This window comes from Trachemys scripta, chromosome 22 (assembly GCF_013100865.1).
Source record: "Trachemys scripta elegans isolate TJP31775 chromosome 22, CAS_Tse_1.0, whole genome shotgun sequence".
Lineage (NCBI taxonomy): Eukaryota > Metazoa > Chordata > Testudines > Emydidae > Trachemys > Trachemys scripta.
The window spans coordinates 272504-287765 of record NC_048319.1 but is presented as its reverse complement, the minus strand read 5'-3'; the positions used below and the strand labels follow the sequence as shown (position 1 = coordinate 287765).

General features: G+C 41.5%; 1 protein-coding gene across 1 annotated transcript; it reads left to right on the top strand.

Annotated features, from left to right (window-relative positions):
• Positions 1 to 27: 27 nt before the first annotated feature.
• CALR3 (calreticulin 3) lies at positions 28 to 14322 on the top strand. The gene is given in 9 exon segments (XM_034755099.1): positions 28 to 214; positions 2035 to 2136; positions 5475 to 5678; positions 6472 to 6566; positions 9188 to 9397; positions 10399 to 10512; positions 10595 to 10738; positions 12466 to 12558; positions 13782 to 14322. Coding segments are annotated over 9 exon segments (1317 nt in total). The 3' UTR covers positions 13950 to 14322.
• The last annotated feature ends 940 nt before the right edge of the window (positions 14323 to 15262 follow it).

The following is a 15262-nucleotide window of genomic DNA, read 5'->3' as shown; positions in this document are numbered from 1 at the left end:
GGCGGGCAGGCAGACAGGCGCCGGCAGATGAGCTGGTGACGGCGTTTGGTTCGGTTACAGTTGTTCCCGGGCTGCGCGGGTGAAGACTGCTTCCCTGCCGGGGGAAGCGGGATCGGTCCAGAAATGGGGCCCTTGGCCCTCGCCCTGCTTTTCTGGGCAGCGCTCAGCGCCGCCCGCGCCCTCGTGTATTTCCGGGAGCAGTTTATGGATGGAGGTGACGAGGAGGGAGGAGATCGGAGAGGGACTGGGGAGAGCCCTGTCAGGAGAGGGGAGCGTGACCAAGAGGTTGGGTAGATAGGTGGCGATGAACCTGTGTGGGGTCACTGGGGAAGTGCCCATTGATGCCCCCAGGTCACTGTGGTATGTGAGCCCTGTGGGGAAAGGGCGTTTCCGAGTGAGATTAAGGGTAGGGTTGCCAATTTTCTAATCACACAAAACTGAACACCTGCCCTGCCTCTCCCGTGAGCGCCCCCCCCCCCCCCACTTGCTCTTCCCAGCCCTCACTCACTTTCACTGGGCTGGGCAGGAGGTTAGTGTGTGGGAGAGGGCTCCAGTGTGGGGCCAGAAATGAGGGGTTCAGTGCGTGAGGGGGCTTCAGACTGGGGCAGAGAGTTGGGGTGCAGGAGAGGGTGGGGGATCTGGCTGGGGGGTGGGCTCTGGTTTGGGGCCAGGGATTAAGGGTTTGAGGGGCAGGAAGGGGCTCTGCTGGGGCCAAGGGGTTTGGAGTGCGGGAGTGGGCTCAGGGCTGGGGGCTGAGGTTTGGGCTCCAGCCGGGCAGTGCTTACCTCAGGTGGCTCCTGGTCAGCGGGGCTAAGGCAGGCTCTCTGCCTGCCCTGGGTCCGTGCTGCCCCTGGAAGCGGATGGCACGTCTGACTCCTAGGCACGGGAAAAGCAGGAGGCTCTGCATGGTGCGTGCTGCCCGTGCCCTCAGGTGCCACCCCTGCAGCTCCCATTGGCCGCGATTCCAAGCCAATGGGAGGTGCGGAGCCAGCACTCTGGATGAGGGCAGTGCACAGAGCTTCCCTGATCGCCCCTGCAGCTAGGGGCCGCAGGAACATGCCTTCCACTTCCGGGAACTCTGTGGGGCCAGGGCAGGGAGGGAGCCTGCCTTTGCACTGCTGACTGGACTTTTAACGGCCCAGTCAGTGGTGCTGACGAGAGCTGGCAGGATCCCCTTTCGACTGGATGTTCCAGTCAAAAACTGGACACCTGTGAACCCTAATTAAAGGGGATGTCCAGGGTGGGGAATTTCTAAGGCCATGAGAGTTGGGGGTGCATTTCCTGCTGGGTGAACAGAGAACCCCAGGTTGGGGAGATGTTTTTAGAAAGGAGTGATTCCTAGGGGATGTGGGAAGAGTCTGGGACTCTGGGAGAGGTCCTGGATAAATAGATAACTCAGTTCAGCCCTTCTCAGCACACGGAAGGGGTTATTGCACAGGATGTACTGGCTCCAGATTAGAGGCAGCAAACTTGTGTCCCACACCACCATATTAAGCAGCCTCCTGTCTTAAATACACCTCACGGTGTTCTGCTGTGTTCAGTTCAGATCCACTTCACTGGGAGACCAGATCTGTCACTTCTGGCCCTTTGAGAAGTTGCTGAAGACACTTTTACCCCTTGATAGTGGGGGCCTATCAGAATTTGCCCCCACTTTTTTTGCTTTCAAAATTTCACTCAATTTTTTATAAGTAGTTTCACCTTTCTTCCCCTGAAATAAATGCTTTTTTTTTTAAAAAGTGAGTGTGAACAGTCCATTACTCTTCTGCCATGAGTGCAGGGGACTGGATTAGATGACCTCTTGAGGTCCCTTCCAGCCCTATAATTCTATGATTCATTTACTCTATAATAACAAAAGGTAATAATGAGTAAGGGAACAGATTTAATTTTCAAACTTCTGAGGAGTTTTTGTATATAACAGTATGTTTCAAAAAGATTTTTAAAATTTGAAAAAGTCCTTGTCTGTGTCATTTTAATTCATTTAGTAGCCTAAATTTTTCTATTGGTATCAGATTACTAATATTTAATATTTAACAGTTAAATGGCAAGACAGATGGATGAATTCTCAATATAAATCCGATTATGGGAAATTTAGACTAACAGCTGGGAAGTTTTATGGAGATGCAGTCAGAGATAAAGGTTTGTGCATTTCATTTAAAATGTGTTGTTAGAACTACATACATTGTTAATAATTGACGTGGTCTTCTTGAAATGTTGTCCTCTTTTGGCTTCCATGACTCTGTCTTCTCCTGGTTCTCTTTCTACCTCTCTAATCTCTTTCTTCATTGTGTCCTTCAGATGATCCTCCTCATTCACCTTCCAGCTTTATGCGGGGGTTCCACAGGGCTCTGCCCTTGATCTCTTTCACTTCTCCCTTTACATCTTATCTTTTAGTAATCTTATCTGCAAACATAAATTCAACTACATCTGGTGACTCTCAGATCTACTTCTCTACTCCATCTTTATCTCCTGTACAGACTAAAATATCAATCTGTTTCTCTGACGTCTCCTTGTCGATGTCTAGATATCAGCTCAAGCTCAACATGGCTAAAGCAAAGCTCCTAATCTTTCATCCAAGCCATTCCTTCTACCTCCTTTCTTGACCACTGTGGATGGTGACAGCATCCTGTCTGTCGCTCACTCAAGCCCCTAACCTGGAGGTCATCTTCTGTATGGATCTCTCTGTAGGTCTTCACATCCAAGCTAAATCTTACTGATTTTTTTCTGCATAATATAGCTAAAATACATCCACACAGCTAAAACTTTTGTCTAAGCTCTCATCTTGCGTCTTGATTACGGCAACTTCCTTAACAAATGCAGTGTTGCCCTGCTCATATTCATTCAGAAAGTTGCAATAAAGATAATGTTATTACCCCACTGTTTTGACCATGTCAACCATCTCTTCACGTCCCTCCACTGGCTCCCCATCTCAGTCACATCAAATATAAGTTGCTTGTTTTGACTTTCCAGGTCCTGCATATTCTGTATCCGCTCTACCTATCATCTCATTCACTATCAAGCTGTTGACTCTCACTTCTGATTGGCCCATGATGCCAGCCTCCATTGCCCACTTGTTAAATGTTTAAATAAGCACGTTTGTGTTTTCTCCCATGCGCCCCCTCACTCTTGGGAGGTGCTTGTATAAACATCTGCAAAGCCACCTCATTATCCACATTAAAAACCCTCCTCAAAACTCTCCTTTACTGTGATGCCTACAAAAAACTTGACAGTGATTAGGCTGTTGGTGTGCTGATACCACTGCCTATCATGCTGACCAATATTGTCTCGTTTCCTTGTATTCCTCTGTTTGTATCCATCTGTTGTCTCTCCTCTTATATTTAGATAGTAAGCTTTTGGCGGCATGGACCATCTTTTTTGCTCTGTGTTTGTACAGCACCTAGCACAATGGGGTCCTGGTCCATGACTAGGGTTCATAGGTCCTCTGGTAATATAAATAAATAAAAATAATAAGTAATATAAACCCACATGCATTCTCGCACATTTAGAGATTTCATAAATAAAACTGAGGAGTTTCATATAAGACATTATAAGGCTTACATGAAATCCATAAAGTGCTTACATACTAGAATGACAGAAACATCTAAGATAGGTACCATAGAAGGAAAATATAAGAATGGCCATATTGGGTCAGAACAAGGGTCCGTCTAGCCCAATATCCTGTTTTCTGACAGTGGCCGGTGCCACATGCTTCAGAGGGAATGAACAGGACAATTTACTGAATGATACATCCCCTGTCTGGCAGTCACAGATTTAGGAACACCAAAAGTATGGGGTTGTATCCCTGACATCTTGGCTAATTGCCATTAATGTACCTATCCTCCATGAATTTATCTAATTCTTTTTTGAACCCAGTTATAGTTTTGGCCTTCACAACATCCACTGACAATGAGTTCCACAGGTTGACTGTGCATTGTGTGAAGCAGTACTTCCTTGTTTGTTGCCTATTAATTTAATAGGGTGATCCCTGGTTCTTGTGTTATGTGAAGGGGTAAATAACACTTCTTTATTCACTTTTTCCTTACTATTCATGACTTTATAGACCTCTATCACATCTCTCCTTTGTCATCTCTTTTCTAAACTGAAGAGTCCCAGTCTTTTTAATCTCTCCTCATATGGAAGCTGTTCCATACCCCTAGGCATTTTTGTTGCTATTCTTGTACTTCTTCCAATTCTAATATATCTTTTTTGAGATTGGGTGACCAGAACTGCACACATAGTATTCAAGATTGAGCATACCATGGATTTATATAGTGGTGTTACGATATTTTCTTTCTTATATCTATCTCTTTTCTAATGGTTCCTAATGTTCTGTTAGCTTTTTTGACGGCCGCTGCATGTTGAGTAGATGTCAGCAAACAATCCACAATGACTCCATGATCTCTCTTTCTTCAGTAGTAACAGCTAATTTAGACCCTGTCATTTTGTATGTACTATATAGTTAGGATTGTTTTTTCCCCATGTGCATTACTTTCCATTTATCAACATTGAATTTCATCTGCCATTTTGTGGCCCAGTCAACCAGTTTTGTGAGAATCCTCTGTAATTCTTCACAGTCAGCTTTGGACCTAACTCTCTTTAGCCATTTTGTATCATCTGCACATTTTGCCACCTCACTGTTTGTCCCTTTCTCCAGATCACTTATGAATACATTGAACAGCACTGGTCCCAGTTCAGATCTTTGGGGAACCCTGCTATTTACCACTTTTCAATGTGAAACTGTTTTTCCTACCCTTTATTTTTTATATTTTAACCAGTACTGAGCCACGAGAGAATCTTCCCTCTTATCTCATGACTACTTAGTTTGCTTAAGAGCCTTTGGTGAGGGAGGGACCTTGTCAAAGGCTTTCTGAAAGTCCAAGTACACTATATCCACTGGCTCACCTTTCGCCCCCTGTTTGTTGACCTCCTCAAAGATTTCCTCATGTTTATGGATCACTTATGATACAAATTAAAAACATGTTTTGCTGTTTGTTTTTTACACAAATTATTAATTCACATATATTAGGTGCTAACTGGTTTTTGTGATTTCATTTAAAACTGTGTCTGGTTAAGTCATTTTTTTTTGCATGTGATGTTTTGTCAATGTTTAAAATTGGCTGATTTTAATACATCTAGCATTAGTTTGGTGAGGAAAATGATAAGGCTAAATTCTACTCTTGATTACACATTTGTAAAGCCAAAGTAAGTTTAGTGCCACAGAGTTACTTTGAATTTATAACAGTGTAAATGACAGGAGAATTTGTCCCCTACTTTCAATTTAAATGAAGAAAGCTGAACCATGAGTTTTTGCACCCATCCAGTTGATAGATTTTTGAATCAATATTAATTTATTTGCCTTTACAGAGATGTCCTGCATTCTTATTCGAATATAATTAAAATTAATGATTTTAATAATAGCAGATGAAAACAAAACATAAGTATTGTGTTACCATATGCAAATATTAATGTCTTTATAGGTCTACAAACTAGCGAAAATTCTAAATTTTATGCCATTTCATCACGATTTAAACCATTTAGCAATAAAGGAAAATCTCTGGTCATTCAGTACACAGTAAAACATGAGCAGAAGATAGATTGTGGTGGTGGATATATTAAGATCTTTTCCTCAAACTTGGATCAGAAAAATATGAGTGGAGATTCACAGTATTACATAATGTTTGGTGAGTTTAGTTACATGTGCATTGCTAAAATATTGTCACAATAGCTGCACAGTTCTTCAAAGACAGATCTAGAACTGGTACAGCAAAAGATTTAATACAAGACTTCCCTAATAAGATAAAAATCCTGTGACTGGTCAGCAATTCAGCATCTCTGTGGTTCAGATATTTTTAAGCACAAATTGGCAAAATACAAATTGAAATTAGAAATGATTTAACATTCTTAATTGATTAAGGGACACAAATGAAAGTGTTTAGAGTGTTTTTAGAATTAAGCCAAAGGTCCAGTAAGATTATTTCAGTCATAGGGCTTTTGATAATCCCAATGATGGTCCAAAATTTGCCCTCATATATTCACATGTAACTACCATTAAGTCACTGGGAATTGGACATGTGTATCTCAAAGGAAACTTTAGTCCAAAGACTTATCCGTTGAATAGCCAGTCTGGCACACAGATAGTTCTATCAATATGTCATATGATATAGGCTAAGGGTAACTGCAGTTGGCAGTGGATTTCTATATGATTTTTGCCTGTATTAGGACTGCAGGAGACTCAAGCCCTAAAACAATGTTTGGTTAGTAAAATCAGAATATAATTTTGAAGCAGGTCTAGAGATGGGAAGAGAAGCAATGCAAGCAAAAATGGGAATCCATCAAGTGGCATGTGGAATTGAGGGCTGTCTATTGGCAGTAAAAAAAAAAAAAGGGGGCGGGGCGGCAGGAGGAGAAAGACATGATATAAGCAAACTGTATATGTATAAAGAAGTTAAGAATAGACACTGAAATTTTTTGTAGGACCAGATATTTGTGGATCTGAAACAAAGAAAGTCCATGTTATTTTAAATTACAAGAGTAAACCTCATCCAATGAAGAAACGAATCAGATGCAAGGTAAATGCTAGAATATAAAAGTTTTAAAGATTGTTAACTAATTTCAGGAATTTCATGTTAAAATTCACCGAATAGTTGCATTTAGATTAGTGAGAGTGCTTCTTTAAAGTTAATAATAATTTAAAGATCTGTCATATTAAACACATTATGGAGGCACTAGTTACAACTCAATAGTTAAGTTTGAATTCCATTTTGCATTTAAAGCAGGGATTCAACCTTATTTTTTGTTTGAAAAATATGCTCCTTCAAGCTTACATCACTTATATCAGTGGTTCTCAACCAGGGGTGCATGTACACAGAGGTCTTCCAGGGGGTACATCAGCTCATCTAGATCAATGTTTTGCAACCTGGGGGACTGCGACCCCCCCCCCCAGGGGAGTCATAGGATGGGTTTAGGGGGGTTGTAAGTGCAGGGCTGGCATTGGGGGGTGGCAAGCAGGGCAATGCCACAGGCAGCCGTGCAAAGCTAAATTATATTCTTCGGCACAAGCCCCAGTGGAGGCTGAAGCATGTATCTTAGCTTCGCAGGCCCCCTGTAGCTTTTAAGTGAGGTGAAACTTGGGGTATGCAGGACAAATCAGACTCCTGAAAGGGGTACAGTAGGACTTTTATATGGAAAAAAAATCTAAAGTCTTTAAAAAAATTTTTTTAAATGATTTACTCTTGTTGTATGGTTAACACATAACATCACTACAGAGCAGACTTCAGGTTGCTTTAGAACAGGGGTGTGCAAACTTTTTGGCTTGAAGGCTGCATTGGGTTTTGTAAATTGTATGGAGGGCCGGTTAGGGGAGGGGGTCATGGCCCGGCCCCCACCTCCTATCTGCTCCCCACCCTCCCCCCGGACTCCAAACCCCCCTGTTCCCTGACATTCCCCCCGGGACCCCTGCCCCATCCACACACACACACCCCGCTCCCTGTCCCCTGACCACCCCCGGACTCCCACCGCCCCATCCAACCCCTCTTCTCATTCCTGACGGCCCCCCTGGAACCCCTGCCCCATCCAACCACCCCTTCTCCCTGTCCCCTGACTGCCCCCTGCCGCTCCATCCAACCCCCCTCTCCTTCCTGACTGCCCCCTCAGGACCCCTGCCCCCATTAAACTCCCTGTTTCCCCCCCCCGACCACTCCGACCCCTATCCACCCCCCCTGCCCCCTTACCGTGCTGCCTGGAGCACTGGTGGCACTTCAGCCTGTGCTGCCCCAGGAGCTCACAGCCCCGCCGCCCAGAGCATTGCCGGGGGTGAGCTGAGGCTGCGGGGGAGGGGGAACAGCAGGGGAGGAAGAACAGCAGGGGAGGGGCCGGGGGCTAGCCTCCCGAGCCAGGAGCTTGGGGGCCGGGCAGGACAGTCCCGCAGGCCAGATGTGGGCCACGGGCTGTAGTGTGCCCACCTCTGCTTTAGAACCTTATATTGTGCATTTCTTAGTTTAACATGTTTGAATTTCTAATTTAAATTCCTTAACTGAATTTCCTGGATTTGTAATGCTTTCTTTTGGTCAGGGCCGGCTCCAGGTTTTTTGACCCCCCAAGCGGCGAAGAGAAAGGGGGGGGGAAAAAAAAGCCGTGATCGGCGGCACTTTGGCGGCTGCTCTACCGCACCGCTTCATTCTTTGGCGGCCAGTCCTTCCCTCCGAGGGGGACTGAGGGATCCGCCACCGAATTGCCACTGAAGACCCGGACGTGCCGCCCCTTTCCATTGGCCGCCCCAAGCCCCTGCTTCCTGCGCTGGTGCCTGGAGCCAGCCCTGCTTTTGGTATAGTTACAACATCCCTGTAATGTTTTTCACCCATAAGTTACTGATATGTACTTTCAACCTTAACCCATCTTTGTTTTTGTCTGGGATATAAATTAGAAAGGTATTTTTGGACTGTGGTTGTTTTTTGTTTTATATACCCTTTCCATCACTATCCACCTTATGCTCTCTATATTATAACGCTTCCTATGGCCAAGCCGGGATAGACAGTGCTTATTCTGGACTCCATCAATCCTGCTCTGACTGCCACACAGAAGAGTAAGCCAATAACAGTTCAAAGCTTTCCCTCCTGCCCCTTCATGCCATTTTAGTTTAGAGTCAAGACAGAGACTTTCACAAAGGGGGAAAAAGTTCAGATGTTTCACATTTAGAATGTAGACTCAGTTACTTTTTTCTCTTGCTGCTTTTTCAAATGATCAGATATATTTCTGACTTTAACAAAGATTTTTAATTAAACTTTTTTATCTTGCATAATCCTGCAAACAAATTATAATGCCAAATTTATGACAACAGTCATTTCAAAGGCAAGATTTAAGATGCCATTCACAAAGTATTGTCTTTACTGCAGGTCTAAGCATGAGAAAATAGCTATAAAGGGAGAAAGCTCTTATTCAAACACATATATTCAAAAATAGCAGGGGAAACGTACAAGATTTCTGGCAAATTAGATTGCTTTTTGTATAAATATCTTTTCATGTTTAGCCAATATAAAAGTCTTTGGGAGTTTTTCTTGTTTGAGCCTGTTTATGATAGATTTTCTGCTGTAATGTGATTCTGATGCAATACTGGTTCTAAAAGCTACATGTTTTAGTGGTACTTCTAAATGTTTTCTGCTGCCATTTAACTTCCTTTCTTTAAAATTTATAGGTTGATGGATTCACTCATTTATATACACTAATTTTAAGACCAGATCAGACTTATGAAGTAAAAATTGATAATGAAATCATTGAATCAGGCAACTTAGAAGATGATTGGAATTTCTTGCCACCAAGGAAAATAAATGATCCTACAGCAAAGAAACCCAAGGATTGGGATGATGTACCCCAAATTGATGATCCAAATGATGTCAAGCCTGAGGTGGTTTCTTTTTCCTGAATATTCCTCTGTCCTGTATTTTTGAGGAAGTACATAAATGTCAGAAATATCTGATTATTTCATTATAATTGAACCCAGATTTGTTACTACTGTTCATATCATCAGGTAGAGCTACTTCCAGTACACAGTGAAATTGAACCTGGAGAAACTTCTCTGGGCTAAGATGTTCTCTGTGCATAGCAGCTGCATATCATGGAAATATGATTATTTATTTAACTCAGAAGTGCTTTGCAAGGACCCTAAACTAGGAGATACCCGGCTCCACTGCTGCACATCTCTGTACCAAAGTTGGCCTGTTATCAAGGCTAACAGAAAGTGCCCAATCCATTTCTCAGATATATACACTATGTTAGTAACTGAAATTTTCTTGTCATTTTAAAAATTACATGACCAGATGATGAGGGTTGCTTATATGAGGAGAGGATCAGATTGACTTTAATGTGTTTTGGATTAGACCTACAGTGAGTTGCCTTATCATGTTAATTACAGCCCAAAACAATTAACCCTCTGTTAGCCTGTTTATATGAGCAATCTTCAAAGGTTCAGATTGGGTAAACATGCATAATGAGGTTAGGATTTAATCAAAAGCCCCCTCCAGGAAGCCCAACTTCTAACAATTCAGGACACAAATGACCAGGACAAGAGATTGAACCCAACTCTCTGATTTGGCATTGCCTAACACTACACTAGACCACCCCAAGCTTTAACCATAAATCAAGGTTCTAAATATACATTTTAATATTTTCTAGTTTTCCTTTTTTGTCCAGATTATGCAAAGAGCACCTTTATATCTACTGAATTGGCCAGTATGTGAGGGTTTCCTTTTCCTGAAAAGGAGATCATCTGTTTATTCTATTAAAATTATATGATAAAAAATCTTTCACAGCTGAATTGTTTGGGGAAACAATATGGCATCTTGCCTCATAGTAGGAATATAAAGCCCAGATAATTTTACTTCCTTTATCTTCTGGATATTTTTAAAGGATTGGGATGAACCTGAATACATTCTGGATACTAGTGCTGAAAAACCTGAAGATTGGGATAATGCAACAAACGGAGAATGGCAACCTCCTATGATCAAGAATCCACTATACAGAGTATAAATCATTCTATTTATGTATAACCTGTTCAAGTTGACTATTCTTGGTGACAGTGTTCAGAACATGTGGTTTGTTACAGGGTGAATGGAAACCAAGGAAGATTGATAACCCAAATTATAAAGGAGTTTGGCCGTGTCCACAGATTGAAAACCCAAACTACTCACCAGACTTCAATATCTATAGCTATGAGAACATTAGCATAATTGGACTAGATCTTTGGCAGGTCAGTTGTTTTTAATTATTACAGAAACTGGAAATTAAAAAGCTTCCTGTCCTTAACTATGCAACAATGTGTTCTGCCCTTGCATATACACATCATCTACTATGCATCCGAAGAAGTGGGCTGTAGTCCACGAAAGCTTATGCTCTAATAAATTTGTTAGTCTCTAAGGTGCCACAAGTACTCCTGATCATCTACTTAGTTGGGAGTTGGATCATGCTGATGTTTTTAACATACCCTCATTTCAATAGGTATTTTTAGCCATTTGTTTGAATCATAATTATCTCCAGATGTACTAACAATTGAGGGACATAAACAGTTCTACTCAATTTATAATTTTATAAATGCTGTTATGAAGTATGTGCATGTGCTTACACATTCACAAAGCAAAAGTTTTATTAAGTTTTGTATTAAAAATAATTTTGAGGATTTATAACTTGGTTTTAGCCTGGGAGCAGAGTTGGTCACAAATGACTTTTAAACCTGTATATTTTTATAGGTAGTGGTAAAATAAATCAGAATATTTGTTTAAAATAGTTCAATCTTTTTTTCAAGAGCTCCATTTTTTTAAATACAACAGGGGTGGCCAAACTTATTGACCCGCTAAGTTGCATACGATAATCTTCAGAAATTCGAGAACCAGACATGTCTGCCGGGACTCAGGGATTCTGCCCTGCAGTGGGGTGGTGGGCCTAGGGGCTTCAGCCCTGTGGGGAGTGGGGTCTTGGGGCTTCTGCCCTGCTCCTGCTGAAGTCCTGGGCCCCAGCAGGTGTCTCCCACAGGTCTGAAGCCCTGAGACAACCCTCCCCATAGGGCAGAAGCCCCTAGCCCCACCACCTCACAGCAAGACAGAATCAGTCCAACTGCTTTGGATCGTTATCAGGCAGAACCCGTTATCAGCATGGAAGCATGTCCTCTGGAATGGTGGTTGAAGCATGAAGGGACATATGAGTCTTTAGCACATCTGGCATGTAAATATCTTGCAATGCCAGCTACAACAGTGCCATGTGATTGCCTGTTCTCACTTTCAGGTGACATAAACAAGAAGCAGGCAACATTATCTCCTGCAAATTGTAACCACCCTTGTTTGTCTGAGTGATTGGCTGACCAAGAATTAGGACTGAATGGACTTGTAGGCTCTAAAGTTTTACATTGTCTTATTTTTGAATGTAGTTTTTTTGTACATAATTTAACATTTGTAAGTTCAACTTGCATGAACAAGAGATTGTACTACAGTACTTGTCTGAGGTGAATTGAAAAATACAATTTTTTTGTTTTTTACAGTGCAAATATTTGTAATCAAAAATAAATATAAAGTTAGTACTGTACATCTTGTATTCTGTGTTGTAATTGAAATTAATATATTTGAAAATGTAGTAAATATCCAAAAATATTTAAAATAAATGGTATTCTATTGTTTCACAGTGTGATTAGTCACGATTAATAATTTTTTTTTAATCGCCTGACAGCCCTAACTAGAATTGCGGTCTAAACCAACAAATTTTGTTTAAACAACTGAAGACAAGGCCTTGGATTCTGGAACCTAGTTCTGCAACAAGAGTGAATTCCTTAGCAAATTCTGCAGCGACTTTGAGGAATACATAGGGCCCTGAGTACAAGAAAATATTCAGTAATATCATCCTGATTAAGTAACAACCAATAAAAAGGAATGAGATTAAAATTATGAACAGGGAACATAAATAAAATGTGATTTTTGTTTTCCATTGCAGGTGAGAGCTGGAACAATTTTTGATAACTTCTTGATCACAGATGATGAACAATATGCAGAAGACTTTGGAGACGACACCTGGGGTGAAACAAAGGTAATGGATGAGCTCTTCACCACCCCACTGCACCCCGCCCATTCTGGCCCCTTTTTGCAGGTAAAAGGGCTGGAATAGTACAAAGGGGTCCTAAAATCTCTGTATCTAGTCAAGGCAAGGATTCCCCTGCTTCAGACACTGTGGAAGATAGCCATAAATGGGGTTACCAGATAGCAACTGTGAAAAAACGGGACGGGGGTAGGAGGTAATAGGCGCCTATATAAGAAAAAGACCCCAAAAATGGGACTGTCCCTTAAAAACGGGAAATCTGGTCACCCTAGCCATAAGGTTGCCTTCCGTGGACCCCCTCAGAAGCCCTGGTGAAGTGAGTATGCTGGGGAAAGGGTTACAGAGCACATAGTGCTACAAATAATCAAGACTGCACTGCGGCAATAAAGTAGCTCCAACAGGTTGTTGCTAGGAGCCTCTCTGGCCCTTGGAGCAGCCTAGGATCAAGAGACCACAAAGGTTGCTTAAAGCCCCAAGGAACTTACTTTGATATTTTTTTTCTAGAATAGTGCCAGGCACGTAATCTATGATTCAGTAATTACAATAATAATAATTAGATTATTCATGTACACTCCTGCAATCCCACTGACGTTTATAGGGTTGTACTGAGGTCAGACTTTAGCCCTAAGTTACTAATAATTTAGGGTTTGTTCTTTCTGGAATAAATGTCCTGATTCTGCTGCCTCCTGTGGCCAGCGCAGCCTTACAACAGCCTCCCTATGGCTGCAAATGGGTTGCTCTGCAGCCCAGTAAAGCCATAATGCTGAACACTACAGCCACTCCTCCTCCTGTCCTCCACAAGTTTATTCCTACTTCCAGCATGATGGGGGCAGCATAGAGCATGTCAGCCCTATGCAACTTCTACCCTGGGGACAGTTTTCCTTCTGGCTGTTGAAGCCCCTTTTGCTGCTGAGGGCTCTATAGGGGCCAGGGACAGAATCTGGCCCCCTGTATTCTTGTAGCAGATCTTCCATTTTAAGAAAACAACCAATAGTTCAACAAACATTTGCTGCTAAAGTATAATCTATGTGTGTAGTTTGGAAAGATGTTCTGTAAGGAAGTTTAGATGCCCATTAAAAATAAAGGCCCTTGCAATTCCTCTATTGGCAAACTCCCTCCTATTGACTTCAATGTAAATTCAGTACACAGAGGGCTGGCAGAATTGGACCCAAAATGACATTTACTGTGAACTGACCTTTTCATTATTTCTTCAGGACCCTGAAGAGAAAATGAACATAAAACAGACTGAAGAAGAAAAGAAAAGGGAAAGGGCAAAAGAAGAAAAGCGTTTTAGGGAAAGGTTTAACAGGAAGGTAGAAAAGCAAAAAGAATCTGGAAAAACTAAATTGAACAGGATAACTGTGAAGAAGGAGGATCTTTAATTCTTATTTAAAAAGACTTCAAAGAAATCTCTAAAGTTTGGCTTTTCTCTAATTTGTTGTATAGAGGTTCAGATGTATTCTTAAAAACTAATTGAAAGTAATATTTAAAACTTCCTCTAATAAAACTTTGTTAGAACGATTCATTTTTATGAGATTTAAATATATATTTTTAGCACAGGAAGATGTTAAGAAAAATGTTTCCTGTAAATAGAACATGGAATTGAAAGAATTCAATAAAAAAAAAACCTTATTAAAATATATTAAATTACATATTTTGTATTTGAGTTAGGATTTGGTATATATTTCTAAAAGAAGGGCCATTATATTTCTCTTGATGCTGTTGGCATTCAGTATGTTCCTCTGCAGTGAGAAGTCTTGTAACCAACCTCTTTGGCTCTAGACTGTTTTATCTTTCATCATTAATATTAATGTAAAATACACACAAATTGTGTCGTGTGATTCTCTCTTCATCACAAAATTTGTATCCAATGTTGTACCCATGTTGGTCCCAGGATATTAGTGAGTCAAGGGGGGTGAGGCAATATTTTTGATTGGACCAACTTCTGTTGGTGAGAGAGACAAGCTTTTGAGTTTACACAGAGTTTGAAAGCTTGTCTCTCTCACCAACAGAAGTTGGTCTAATCAAAAATATTACCTCACCTGCCTTGTCTCTTCATCACAAAAGCTTTTTCAAAAATTACTTTTTTCAAAGACAGCATTCCTGATTTGTGAAGTATATGTTGCTACATAACATTGTACAAAGTCTTAATGAAGAAAGAAGGCTTGAAGAACTTCCATAGTAATTATGCTTGTCATAGTTATAGGGCTAGCTGCTTCCCTGGCCCCTTTGTAGTATCTCTATGTACACCTTCAGACATGCCAGGCCTCATGCCTTCTGGGAGTGGAATTTCACAATTCTTCTATTCCTAGACTTGGCCTTGGGTTATAGAACCCTGTGTACTGTACTGTTCTTCCCCTGTAGGTCCAACTTAGTTCAGCCTGCAGCTCTTCCCTTTCGGAGTCTGTGACCAGTGATATACAGTGATGAAACACCTTTCTTAAAGCAAAAAATGTATTTATTTTGTTGAAGGAACAAACCTTTTAGAGAAAAGAATTTTAAAATAGTAAAAAGTCTGCATGCAAATCTACCTAACTTAAAGGCTTACTATTGCCTGAGGTAACCTAGGCAGGTCTAACTTCTTCAAAGTGGTTCCTTTGTCTCAGTTCTAGCTCTCCTGAAGAACCCTCTCCTGAAGAGTGGCCCTTTTAAGCCCTATTATAGGTTTTTTATTCTCCTGCATTTCTAGACTTTG